Source organism: Salvelinus alpinus, chromosome 14, assembly GCF_045679555.1.
Source record: "Salvelinus alpinus chromosome 14, SLU_Salpinus.1, whole genome shotgun sequence".
Lineage (NCBI taxonomy): Eukaryota > Metazoa > Chordata > Actinopteri > Salmoniformes > Salmonidae > Salvelinus > Salvelinus alpinus.
Window position 1 is genome coordinate 7323253 of NC_092099.1, and position 12124 is coordinate 7335376.

The 12124-nt window shown below is 47.8% G+C and overlaps 1 protein-coding gene across 19 annotated transcripts in view; it reads right to left on the reverse strand.

Annotated features, from left to right (window-relative positions):
* LOC139539159 (E3 ubiquitin-protein ligase MYCBP2-like) overlaps positions 1-12124 on the reverse strand; it is a 233145-nt gene that overhangs the window by 43611 nt on the left and 177410 nt on the right. For 17 of the 19 annotated variants that reach the window (XM_071342003.1, XM_071341989.1, XM_071341984.1 and 14 more), the window contains 6 exons: positions 10914-11024; positions 8671-10329; positions 8164-8333; positions 7551-7795; positions 7035-7202; positions 6705-6862 (listed from right to left, as the gene is read on the reverse strand). In XM_071342003.1, the coding sequence (XP_071198104.1) occupies positions 6705-6862; positions 7035-7202; positions 7551-7795; positions 8164-8333; positions 8671-10329; positions 10914-11024 (2511 nt within the window). The remainder of the gene's footprint in view (positions 1-6704; positions 6863-7034; positions 7203-7550; positions 7796-8163; positions 8334-8670; positions 10330-10913; positions 11025-12124) is intronic. The other 2 variants (XM_071341998.1, XM_071341992.1) reach the window with 1 other exon arrangement.

Sequence of the window (12124 nt, forward strand, 5' to 3'; positions counted from 1 at the left end):
GTTGTGAAGAAGGCTTCAGGGCGCCCAAGAAAGTCCAGCAAGCGCCAGGACCGTCTCTTAAAGTTGATTTAGCTGCGGGATCGGGGCACCACCAGTACAGAGCTTGCTCAAGAATGGCAGCAGGCAGGTGTGAGTGCATCTGCACGCACAGTGAGGCGAAGACTTTTGGAGGGTGGCCTGGTGTCAAGAAGGGCAGCAAAGAAGCCACTTCTCTGCAGGAAAAACATCAGGGACAGACTGATACAGGGATTGGACTGCTGAGGACTGGGGTAAAGTCATTTTCTCTGACGAATCCTCTTTCCGATTGTTTGGGGCATCCGGAAAAAAGCTTGTCCGGAGAAGACAAGGTGAGCGCTACCATCAGTCCTGTGTCATGCCAACAGTAAAGCATCCTGAGACCATTCATGTGTGGGGTTGCTTCTCAGCCAAGGGAGTGGGCTCACTCACAATTTTGCCTAATAACACAGCCATGAATAAAGAATGGTACCAACACATCCTCAGAGAGCAACTTCTCCCAACCATCCAGGAACAGTTTAGTGACGAACAATGCCTTTTCCAGCATGATGGAGCACCTTGCCATGAGGCAAACGTGATAACTAAGTGGCTCGGGGAACAAAACATCGATATTTTGGGTCCATGACCAGGAAACTCCCCAGACCTTAATCCCATTGAAAACTTGTGTTCAATCCTCAAGAGGCGGGTGGACAAACAAAACCCCACAAATTCTGACGAACTCCAAGCATTGATTATGCAAGAATGGGCTGCCATCAGTCAGGATGTGGCCCAGAGGTTAATTGACAGCATGCCAGGGCGGATTGAAGAAGGGTCAACACTTTAAATATTGACTCTTTGCATCAACTTCATGTAATTGTCAAAACAAGCCTTTGACACTTATGAAATGCTTGTAATGGGTACTTCAGTATTCCATAGTAACATCTGACAAAAATATCTAAAGACACTGGAGCAGCAAACTGTGAAAATGTATATTTGTGTCATTCTCAAACATGTTAGCCATGACTGTACAGTCAATAACACAATAGAAAAATATATGTACAGTGTGTGCAAATGTAGAAGAGAAGGGAGGTAAAGCATTAAATAGGCCATAGAGGAGAAATAATTACAATTTAGCATGAACACTATAGTGATAGATGTGCAGATAATGATGTGCAAGTAGAGATACTGGGGTGCAAAAGAGCAAGAGGATAAATAACAATATGGGGATGAGTTAGTTGGGTGTGCTATTTACAGATTCACTGTACCTGTACACAGCCATCGGTAAGCTGCTCTGACAGCTGATGCTTAAAGTTAGAGAGGGAGATAGAAGTCTCCAACTTCAGTGATTTTTGCAATTCGTTCCAGTCATTGGCAGCAGAGAACTGGAAGGAAAGGCGGCCGAAGGAAGTGTTGGCTTTGGGGATGACCAGTGAGATATACCTGCTGGAGCGCGTGCTACGGGTGGGTGTTGCTATGTTGACCAGTGAGCTGAGATAAGGCGGGGCTTTACCTAGCAAAGACTTAGATGACCTGGAGTCAGTGGGTTTGGCGACGAATATGTAGCGAGGGCCAGCCAACGAGAGCATACAGGTCGCAGTGGTGGGTAGTATATGGGGCTTTGTTGACAAAACGGATGACACTGTGATAGACTACATCCAGTTTGCTGAGTAGAGTGTTGGAAGCTATTTTGTAAATTACATCGCTGAAGTCGAGGATCGGTAGGATAGTCAGTTTTACGAGGGTATGTTTGACAGCATTTGTGAAGGAGGCTTTGTTGCGAAATAGGAAGCCGATTCTAGATTTCATTTTGGATTGGAGATGCTTAATGTGAGTCTGGAAGGAGAGTTTACAGTCTAACCAGACACCTAGGTATTTGCAGTTGTCAACATATTGTAAGTCAGAACCGTCCAGAGTAGTGATGCTAGTCGGGCGGGCGGGTGCATGCAGTAATTGGTTGAAGAGCATGCATTTAGTTTTACTAGCATTTAAAGCAGTTGGAGGCCACGGAAGGAGTGTTGTATGGCATTGAAGGTCGTTTGGAGGGTAGTTAACACAGTGTCCAAAGAAGGGCCAGAAGTATACAGAATGGTGTCGTCTGCGTAGAGGTGGATCAGAGAATCACCAGCAGCAAAAGCGACATCATTGATGTATACAGAGAAAAGAGTCGGCCCGAGAATTGAACCCTGTGGCACCCCCATAGAGACTGCCAGAGGTTCGGCAGGCCCTCCCGATTTGACACACAACTCTGTCTGAGAAGTAGTTGGTGAGCCAGGCAAGGCAGTCATTTGAGAAACCAAGGCTATTGAATCGGCCAATAAGAATGTGGTGATTGACAGAGTCGAAAGCCTTGGCCAGGTCGATGAAGACGGCTGCACAGTACTGTCTTTTATCGATGGTGGTTATCATATCGTTTAGGACATTGAGCGTGGCTGAGGTGCACCTATGACTAGCTCGGAAACCAGATTGCAAAGCGGAGAAGGTACGGTGGGATTCGAAATGGTCGGTGATCTGTTTGTTAAGTTGGCCTTCAAAGATTTTAGAAAGGCAGGGCAGGATGGATATAGGTCTATAATAGTTTGGGTCTACAGTGTCTCCCGCTTTGAAGAGGGGTATGACCGCGGCAGCTTTCCAATCTTTTGGGGATCTCAAGACGATACAAAAGAGGTTGAACAGGCTAGTAATAGGGGCTGCAACAATTTCGGCGGATAATTTTAGAAAGAGAGGGTCCAAATTGTCTAGCCCGGCTGATTTGTTGGGATCTAGATTTTGCAGCTCTTTCAGAATATCAGCAATCTGGATTTGGGTGAAGGAGAAGCGGGGGGGGGGGGGGGGGGGGGGCTTGGGCAAGTTGCTGTTGGGGGTGCTGAGCTGTTGGGCTAGCCAGGTCGAAAGCATGGCCAGCCGTAGAAAAATGCTTATTGAAATGATCGATTATCGTAGATTTATCGGTGGTGACAGTGATTCCTAGCCAGCTGGGAGGAGGCGATCTTATTCTCCATGGACTTTACAGTGTCCCAAAACGTTTTGGAATTAGTGCTACAGGATGCAAATTTCTGTTTGAAAAGCTAGCTTTAGCTCTTCCCTGAAAAGTTGCATATCGCGGGGGCTATTTGATGCAGAATGCCACAGGATGTTTTTGTGCTGGTCAAGGGCAGTCAAGTTTGGGGTGAACCAAGGCCTTTATCTGTTCTTAGTTCAATTTTTTTTGAAAGGGGCATGCTTATTGAAGATGGTGAGAAAAGCACTTTTGAAGAACAACCAGGCATCCTCTACTGATGGGATGAGGTCAATATCCTTCCAGGATTCCCGGGCCAGGTCGATTAGAAAGGCCTGCTCGCTGAAGTGTTTTAGGGAGCGTTTGATAGTGATGAGGAGTGGTTGTTTGACCGCGGACCCATTACGCATGCAGGCAATGAGGCAGTGATCCCTGAGATCCTTGTTGAAGACAGCAGAGGTGTATTTAGAGGGCAAGTTGGTCAGGATGATATCTATGAGGGTGCCCATGGTTACGGATTTAGGGTTGTATCTGGTAGGTTCCTTGATAACTTGTGTGAAATTGAGGGCATCTAGCTTAGATTGTAGGATGGCCGGGGTGTTAAGCATATCCCAGTTTAGGTCACCTAACAGTACAAACTCTGAAGATAGATGGGGGCAATCAATTCACATAGTGTCCAGGGCACAGCTGCGGGCTGAAGGGGGTCTATAACAAGCGGCACTTCTTTCTGGAAAGGTGGATTTTTAAAAGTAGAAGCTCAAATTGTTTGGGAACAAACCTGGATAGTATTACAGAACTCTGCAGGCTGTCTCTGCAGTAGATTACAACTCCGCCCTCTTTGGCAGTTCTATATTGTCGGAAAATTTTATAGGGATGGAAATGTCATGATTTTTGGTGGCCTTCCTAAGCCATGATTCAGACACGGCTAGGACATCAGGGTTGGCGAAGTGTGCTAAAGCAGTGAATAAAACAAACTTAGGGAGGAGGCTTCTAATGTTAACATGCATGAAACCAAGGCTTTTATGGTTACAGAAGTCAACAAATGAGAGTGCCTGGGGAATGGGAGTGGTGCTGGGGGCTGCAGGTTAACCTCTACATCACCAGAGGAGGAGTAGGATAAGGGTACGGCTAAAGGCTATAAGAACTGGTCGTCAAAGTTTTGTCTCCAGAGGCACCAATTAAGCCAGGGGAGGTCACCACATGTGTGGGGGGTGGAACAAAAGGGCTATCTAAGGCATATTGGGTAGGGCTGGGAGCTCTACAGTGAAATAAGCCAATAATCACTAACCGAAACAGCAATAGACGAGATGCATGTGCAGCTGAGTGATCATAGAGTCCAATGAGTAGCACTAGATGAGTCAGGGAGCCAATTCAGTAGTCGTTACTACGCTAGGCGAGCTGGAGACACGGCGATTCATACAGCTAGCGGGCCGGGGATAGCAGATGGGCATCCGGCGACATCGCAACGGAATAGCCTGTTGAAACCCCCTCGGACGGTTACGTCGGCAGACCAGTCGTGATGGATCGGCGGGGCTCTGTGTCGGCAGTCAAGGGTCCAGGCCAATTGGCAAAAGAGGTATTGTAGCCCAAGAACTGGCTGGTGGACCTCTTTGGCTAGCCGGGAGATGGGCATAGCTCGAGGCTAGCTCCAGGCTAACTGGTGCTTGCTTCGGGACAGAGACGTTAGCCAGGAGTAGGTACTCGGATAGCAGCTAGCTAGCTGCGATGATCCGGTGTAAAGGTTCAGAGCTTGCGGTAGGAATCCGGAGATATGGTAGGGGAAAAGCAGTCTGATATGCTCTGGGTTGATATCGCGCTGTGCAGACTGGCATGAATTGACCAGGCTGAGGCTGGCTGATGTCCGAGTTAACGGTGATGACCACTAGCAGTGGATAACTGACTTCTAGCTAGTAAGCTGGCTAGTTCCTGATGGGGGTTCCGGTTCAAAAGTATAAAAATAGCAGATCCGTACCACATTGAGTGAGGCGATTTGCAGGAAGTATATTCAGTCCGTAGATGGAAAGTGAGATTAAAATATATACGAAGAAAACTATATATACACGGGACAGGACAAGACAAAAGACATGTCCGACTGCTATGCCATCTTGGCATACAACAAACCCTGATTCGTCCGTCGGATTGCCAGATGGTGAAGCGTGATTCAACACTCCACAGAACGCGTTTCCACTGCTCCAGAGTCCAATGGCGGTGAGCGTTACACCACTCCAGCCGACGCTTGGCATTGCACATGCTGATCTTAGGCTTGTGTGCAGCTGCTCGGCCATGGAAACCCATTTCATGAAGCTCCCAACGAACAGTTCTTGTGCTGAAGTTGCTTCCAGAGGCAGTTTGGAACGTGGTAGTGAGTGCTGTAACTGAGGAAATATGCTTCATTCTGTGAGCTTGTGTGGCCTACTACTTTGCAGCTGAGCCGTTGTTGCTCCTGGATGTTTCCACTTCACAGTAACAGCCTTTACAGAGCAGAAATTTGACAAACTGACTTGTTGGAAAGGTGGCATCCTATGACGATACCACGTTGAAAGTCACTGAGCTCTTCAGGAGGGCCATTCTACTGTCAATGTTTGTCTATGGAGATTGCATGGCTGTTTGCTCAATTTTATATACCTGTCAGCAACAGGTGTAGGTGAAATAGCCCAATCCACTAATTTGAAGGGGTATGCACATACTTTGTGTATATAGTTTATTTTGGAATATTTCTAATGGACTGGACGGCCCCAAATTTCATTGTTATGGACAGAGGAGTAGCCTTTTAAGTGTTTTTATCAAAATTCAAAATGGTGGAAATTAATCATGGTGTACCTTATGGGTTCTTGAGGTAAATTTGTTCCTTGTGAGAAGAGGGACCTTTTTCAGGACTCTAGGTCATAAGGGGTGAGGGGCTTGACCTTTCAAAGTTAGCCATTTCAATCGCCTGTTGGAGCACCACCTTGTGGCCAATTGTTATGGCATCGCATGAAAGGGTGTGGACTAAGGGCCTTTACTATCATGTCAAGTTGCACCCTCCTTGGCCTTACCATCTCACAGGAATTTGCATGTTAATTTTCCTGGCAAGAAGAACCGGTACAATAATAATAATAATCCAGAAGAAACATAATAGGGCAGTGGTCACCAACCATTTCTGATGCAAGATCTACTTAATACAATGTCAGCCCATGCAACATTACCCTGTGAAAAACAGAACTGTAGCAAATGAGGTTTGTGCAGTAGGATATAGACCCAATACATTATCACCACAGTGATTTCGCTTGAATTTCCCTGCCAATGCATTGTTGTTCGGAGCATTTTTCAAACATATTTAAAAGTAAAAAATTGGTAGGCTATATAATCAGTTGTTGTATTACTTGTGAGGCACAGCTGAGTGAGCATACATTTAAATAATTCACTTTATTTTACTGGGCTGATGGTGCCTGCATCTGATGGTCAGTCTCGGCGGAGGGAGAGAACAGCAGACTGAGGGTCCGTCTCTCAACATCCCTCTGTTCTCCCTTTCCTCCACTGACCCAAAAGGGACACCGTCTTCCAGCTGATGGCGAAACTCGAGTCGCACCGCACTATTTCTGCCTCATGCACAAATTCATGTTGTTACTCCTGTTAACAGTTTCGCTGCTGAACCCCTAATAATAATAATAATAATAATAATAATAAGTAGGCCCAAAGCCCTCTGGTCTGGTGGTTCAGGGGAAGGTTTACCCACCTGCATCCCCACTGTGGACTCCGCGTCTGGGCACGGCTTTGACCCTGGCCGGAGAGGCCAAGTGCTTCTTGTCATACTCGGAGGCCACTACAGAGTAAGACCTCTGGAACACCGTCCTCTTGGACAAGTCACTATCTGTGATTGGGCTGGTCTCCAGACTGCAAGAGATGAACACAGAAATGTTGACCATCTGTTTCACACTGATACAAGTCTCTCTCGCACACACAGATATAACATACACTACAACCACATACAATAAACACAGACATAATCAGTCTGCTCATCTCTACTCTCAAAGAGAGGTGTATGTGTCGTCTTTATGTGTGTTACCTGGGTGGCATAGACTTCATGTTGCTCTCGGGCTCCACGAACACGTTGGGGCAGGCGTCGGGGGTGACTGAGATGTAGGGTGCAGGGACAGACGTGGAATGTAGGTACCTCATCTCATCCTGGAACAGGTTCTCATCCTGGTACCCACCAAAGTTCTCTGTGTGTTGCCTGGAAGAGGGGAGACAGGTTTACGTACAAATGTAGTTTAAATATTTTGTGTTTAGGTCATGTGGATGCTGCCTCAAAGCAAATAATTCCATGACTGTTTTCACTGTGTAATATGCCCATGAGATATGGATAAGACACTATACACAACCAAAATGTATGATCATCATCACTTCAATTAACGTTGCCACAGCGCTTTAAGTGTAATGCCATCCCAAAGGGCATAAAACCAAAAGAGAAGGAGACTGTCTGGGAGGCAAAAATAAAAAGAGATTACCTTACATTTTTCCCCCTCACAATCTTTCCAGTGCTTTTCAATTTGATCCTCATCACAATAGCTATTTTTTTTACCTGGCCAGCATCTGCAGGTAGAGGCAGCCCATCTTGTTGGGCATCTCGTCAGAGACGCCCTCCTTGAGGCTGGGCAGCATGGAGTGAAGCGGGCGAGGCGGGTGGTGGCACAGCAGGCTGGGCTTGGCGGCGCTGCGTAGGGAAAGCAGGAAAAGGGCGTTGGCACGGATCACCTGGTGGGCCTCCATGGTGGGCAGTGCCCGCGGCATCTTCAACTGCAGGGGCTTCTTCCTCGACTGCTTCACCTGGATGGGTAGGGAGGGAGATTCAATTTAAGTGGTGGTTAAGAGGTCGAAGTTTGAAGGAAACATAATAATGCATTGTATGACTTGTCACGAGCATATTACCAAGGTTGTTTATGAAAGCACATGGTTGAGTAAGGTTATCCTTTGTACTTTTACAGTGAGAAATAAGTACATTGAGCATAATATGTTAGTGTTCAATCCTGATTGTTAAGGGCTTATGTTCGTTAACTATCCAAGTATTTGTTTGTTAAGTTCCCATGAGCTTGAAGAATTTTATGAAATTATTAGCTGACACAAATGTATTAAATGATTATGCATGTGTAAAGATACAAAACAACAATTTATTGAAGCGTTGAGCAGTACAGTACCTTTTCCCTGGCCGCAGTCTGCTTGTCTCTCAGGTACTTCTCCCTGCAGCGGTCACACACCAGGTACCAGGTACTTCCACCGACCCCGCCGTCTCCACAGTTTCCTGCCCAGCCCCCACAGAAGTGGCCGATACTGTTGTAGCCCTGGCCTCCCGCGTAGCGACCACAACCTGCCCAAGACACCAGACGATGCTAAGATCCACAGACTTAAATAGAACACATATACATGCATCTTATGCTAAGATCGTCTTGAGTAGTGCTGCTGTACAAGCAGAGCCACAGTGTATATGGTGTCATGGGGTTAGCCACCATCCGCCTCGGTACGAAGACATGTTCAGCTTTAAAAGCTTTCGTTTCTTCCACACAATCAATAAAACAAAATAGTCTGTCACAGGACTTTCATGTCTGACCTTTATATATGTGGAGAGGTAGGCTAACCTCGCACAGTGACACGGCGTGTGTATTTCTAAACGTATGTAATAAAGCCAAACCCATTGTTGATCTTACCTGGGTGGGCCTGCCTCATGTGGTAGGTGACAGGGTAAGGGTGTGACTCCCCACAAAGCTCACAGATGGTGTCCTTCTCCGGTCCCCCGATGGCCAGCTGGGCCATCTCACCAAACAGGTTCCCCCTGGGGCGCACCTCCGCCTTCTCTCTTTTCTTCTTCTCCTTCTTGGACTTCTTACTGTCCTTCTCGTTCTCCTTTTTCTTCAGGATGGCGCTGGAGCCCGGGCTGGGGAAAATCATGTTCTGGGTGGCTGCATTGATGGTCGCCATGGAGATGTCCTCCCAGAATGCAACAAGGTGCTGGAGTGTGAGCGGCAGGTTGGACTTGGCCCTCATGAAGGGATGAGAGGTCATCTCGTGGGAGACGGGCTCCCCCTTGCCGTCCTCGCACTTCTCGGCCAGTGGTGGCTCTTTGAGCATGGACAGGACCTTGTTCTTGTTGATGCTGCCCATCTTGGAGATGTCGGGCCCGTGTGGGGAAATGTTGAACATATTGAGGGCCGAGGATATCTCCAGCGAGTGGCGGTTCATCAGCTTGCTCTCCTTCTCCTCTTGGCCGCCCTGGCCACCCAGCGAGCTGCGCAAGGGCGCATGCTCCTTGGTCAGCTCCGGGTTGAACTTGAGGAACGAGGAGCAGGCCATGGCGTCGTGGACAATGCCCTCGTGCCAGAGGAACGCGGCGAAGACCGACCGGGCGCACTCTGCCACCGAGGGCGACATAGCCTGCTTGGTTGTCTCGGTGAGCCTTGATGAGCTCTCGCCCTTGAAGAGCGGGCCAGACTTGTCCTTCTTGGGGTGCACGTGGCGGCTGGAGGTCTTGCGGCTGACTTTTGGTGACAAGCGGCTGCTCTCCAGCTCATCCTTGATGGGCACCTTGCCGATGCTTAAGTGCACCTTGGAAGAGCCCTCTGTGTTGCTCAAGTCAATGTTCTCATCATTTCCTTCATCATCGGAAAGAAGAGCAATAGACGTACACATCACCACCTCCCTGTGGAGGTCCTCCTGGGTCACATGGGGCGATGGGCTGCGGTTCTCCAAGTTCATGTCACCTCCTTTGCTGCACCTGTCCTTGGGAGATAGTTTGGGTTTAGGCGAGGTGGACCTTCCCCTCAGTGGCTCCGAGGTGAGAGGGACTTTTTTCCGTAGGGTGTCCGGGTCCAGTGTGTACGAGTCCGACTTGGACCTCTCTCTGGGCGGGTCCAGCCGAGCCTTGGAGGGGCTGACTTTGGGAGGGAGGTTCTGGTCATGGGGTTGGTTCTTGTCTGGTGGCATGTTCTTGTCAATTAGTTGGTTCTTGTCCTGAGCAAGGTTCTGGTCATGCTGGGGGGAGGAGGACCACGTCAAGGTGGTGCTAGAGGGGCTATACTTCCCCGAGGAAGAGGACAGGCCCTTCTGCTTGAGCGAGGAGGAGCGGGAGCCAGGGTTGGGCGACTCGGCGCGCAGCCCGGAGGAGTTACGATCACGCCCTTCGGCCTTCCGCGCCTGCAGGGTGTTATGGTTGGGCGAGTGAGAGCGGCTATGAGAGTCTGACCGCAACTTGGCCGTGTCCGACCTCAGGATCAGAGCCTCGCTGGCCGACAGGTCTTTGCTTTTGGAATGGTCCGAGGAGCGTCCACCCTCCTGTTTTGGGGAGTGGCTTTTCTGTCGGTGTCTAGAAGCTAGTAGATAGCCACAAAATAGAAACAGTTATACTATAACTCATTGAGGTTCAGCGTAAAAGGCAGCACATCCAGTTTACTCAGAGTACAACACCCAACATCTAAGGGTCAAAACAAAAGGGATTATGAAAGGGAAACAAAATGAAACAAATGGGAGGAAATGAAGAGAAGTCTGAAAAAAAGATGTTAAAAGAAATAATAAGAAACCTCAGACTGGAAAGTTGTCGACCAATTGACTTCAGTAAGTGACTGCAATGAAGAGCCTTGATTGGCCTTGAAATAGTGACATACGTTTTCCAAATGATCTGAAATCAACCTATGCATGTCTGAAAGGTCTGTCCATCTATTCACTGAAGGCCCCTAACATGGACAGAGGTAGCAAAAGGATCATGGTGCAACAAATGAGAAAAGCCCAGTGCAGCACTGTCCCCCAGTCTAGGTATTATATAATTGGTCTTTAGAATGGATCCTGTTTAGGGACATTATTCCCACCCCATGTATCCTGTTGTTCAGTATTAACTGACTCAGTAACTGACACATAGTGTTCAGTCTGAAGGACGCATGCATTCTGTATGTTTACCCACCCTTTTGCCTGAGAGCGAGAGATGAGAGAGCAGAACCATGCCCAGCCGCGGACATACTGCTCTTGTGCACACGCTCATGAGAAGATGCAAGGCTGTGTGATGAAGAACCATCTACAGCGGAAAACAGTTGCAGGAAAGGAAAACACAGGACATGAATGCAGGGACACCGTCACAGAGAGGAAGGAGGGAGAGAGAACAGGTAAGGAAACACACCACAGTGAGAAAGGAGGGAGAGAGAACAGGTAAGGAAACACACCACAGTGAAAAAGGAGGGAGAGAGAACAGGTAAGGAAACACACCACAGTGAGAAAGGAGGGAGAGAGAACAGGTAAGGAAACACACCACAGTGAGAAAGGAGGGAGAGAGAACAGGTAAGGAAACACACCACAGTGAGAAAGGAGGGAGAGAGAACAGGTAAGGAAACATACCACAGTGAGAAAGGAGGGAGAGAGAACAGGTAAGGAAACACACCACAGTGAGAAAGGAGGGAGAGAGAACAGGTAAGGAAACACACCGCAGTGAGAAAGGAGGGAGAGAGAACAGGTAAGGAAACACACCACAGTGAGAAAGGAGGGAGAGAGAACAGGTAAGGAAACACACCACAGTGAGAAAGGAGGGAGAGAGAACAGGTAAGGAAACACACCACAGTGAGAAAGGAGGGAGAGAGAGGATGACCATTGGGAGAGCAAAAGACAGACAGTCAGAACAACAGACAGTTGGAGTTAACACAGCTATAAGAGAACAGAAAAAAAGGGTAGTAAGAGATGCATGAACTAGGGCTGGGAGACAGCAGTTTGAGCACGGGGCTGGGATAATGGAGTGAATGGAAACATATTGATACATGTTATACTTTAATGATACTTAATAGTAAGTAATATTAGTAATATGCATGTCAATCTCTCCTGGCTGAAAGTGGAGGAGAGATTGACTTCATCATTACTTTTATTTATGAGAGGTATTGACATGTTGAATGCACTGAGCTGTCTGTCTGAACTACTGGCACACAGGTTAAATTAGATTTTAAAAAACAGATTCAAAAACACCTTATGGAACAGCGGGGACTGAAGCAACACAAACATTGGTACAGACACAAGCACGATAAAATACGCAATGTCAATAAGTTAATCGACGACGTCCCCCCCAAAGTATCCGTACGTACATATCCCAACCAGAAGCCAATGATTACAGGCAACATCCGCATCGAGCTAAAA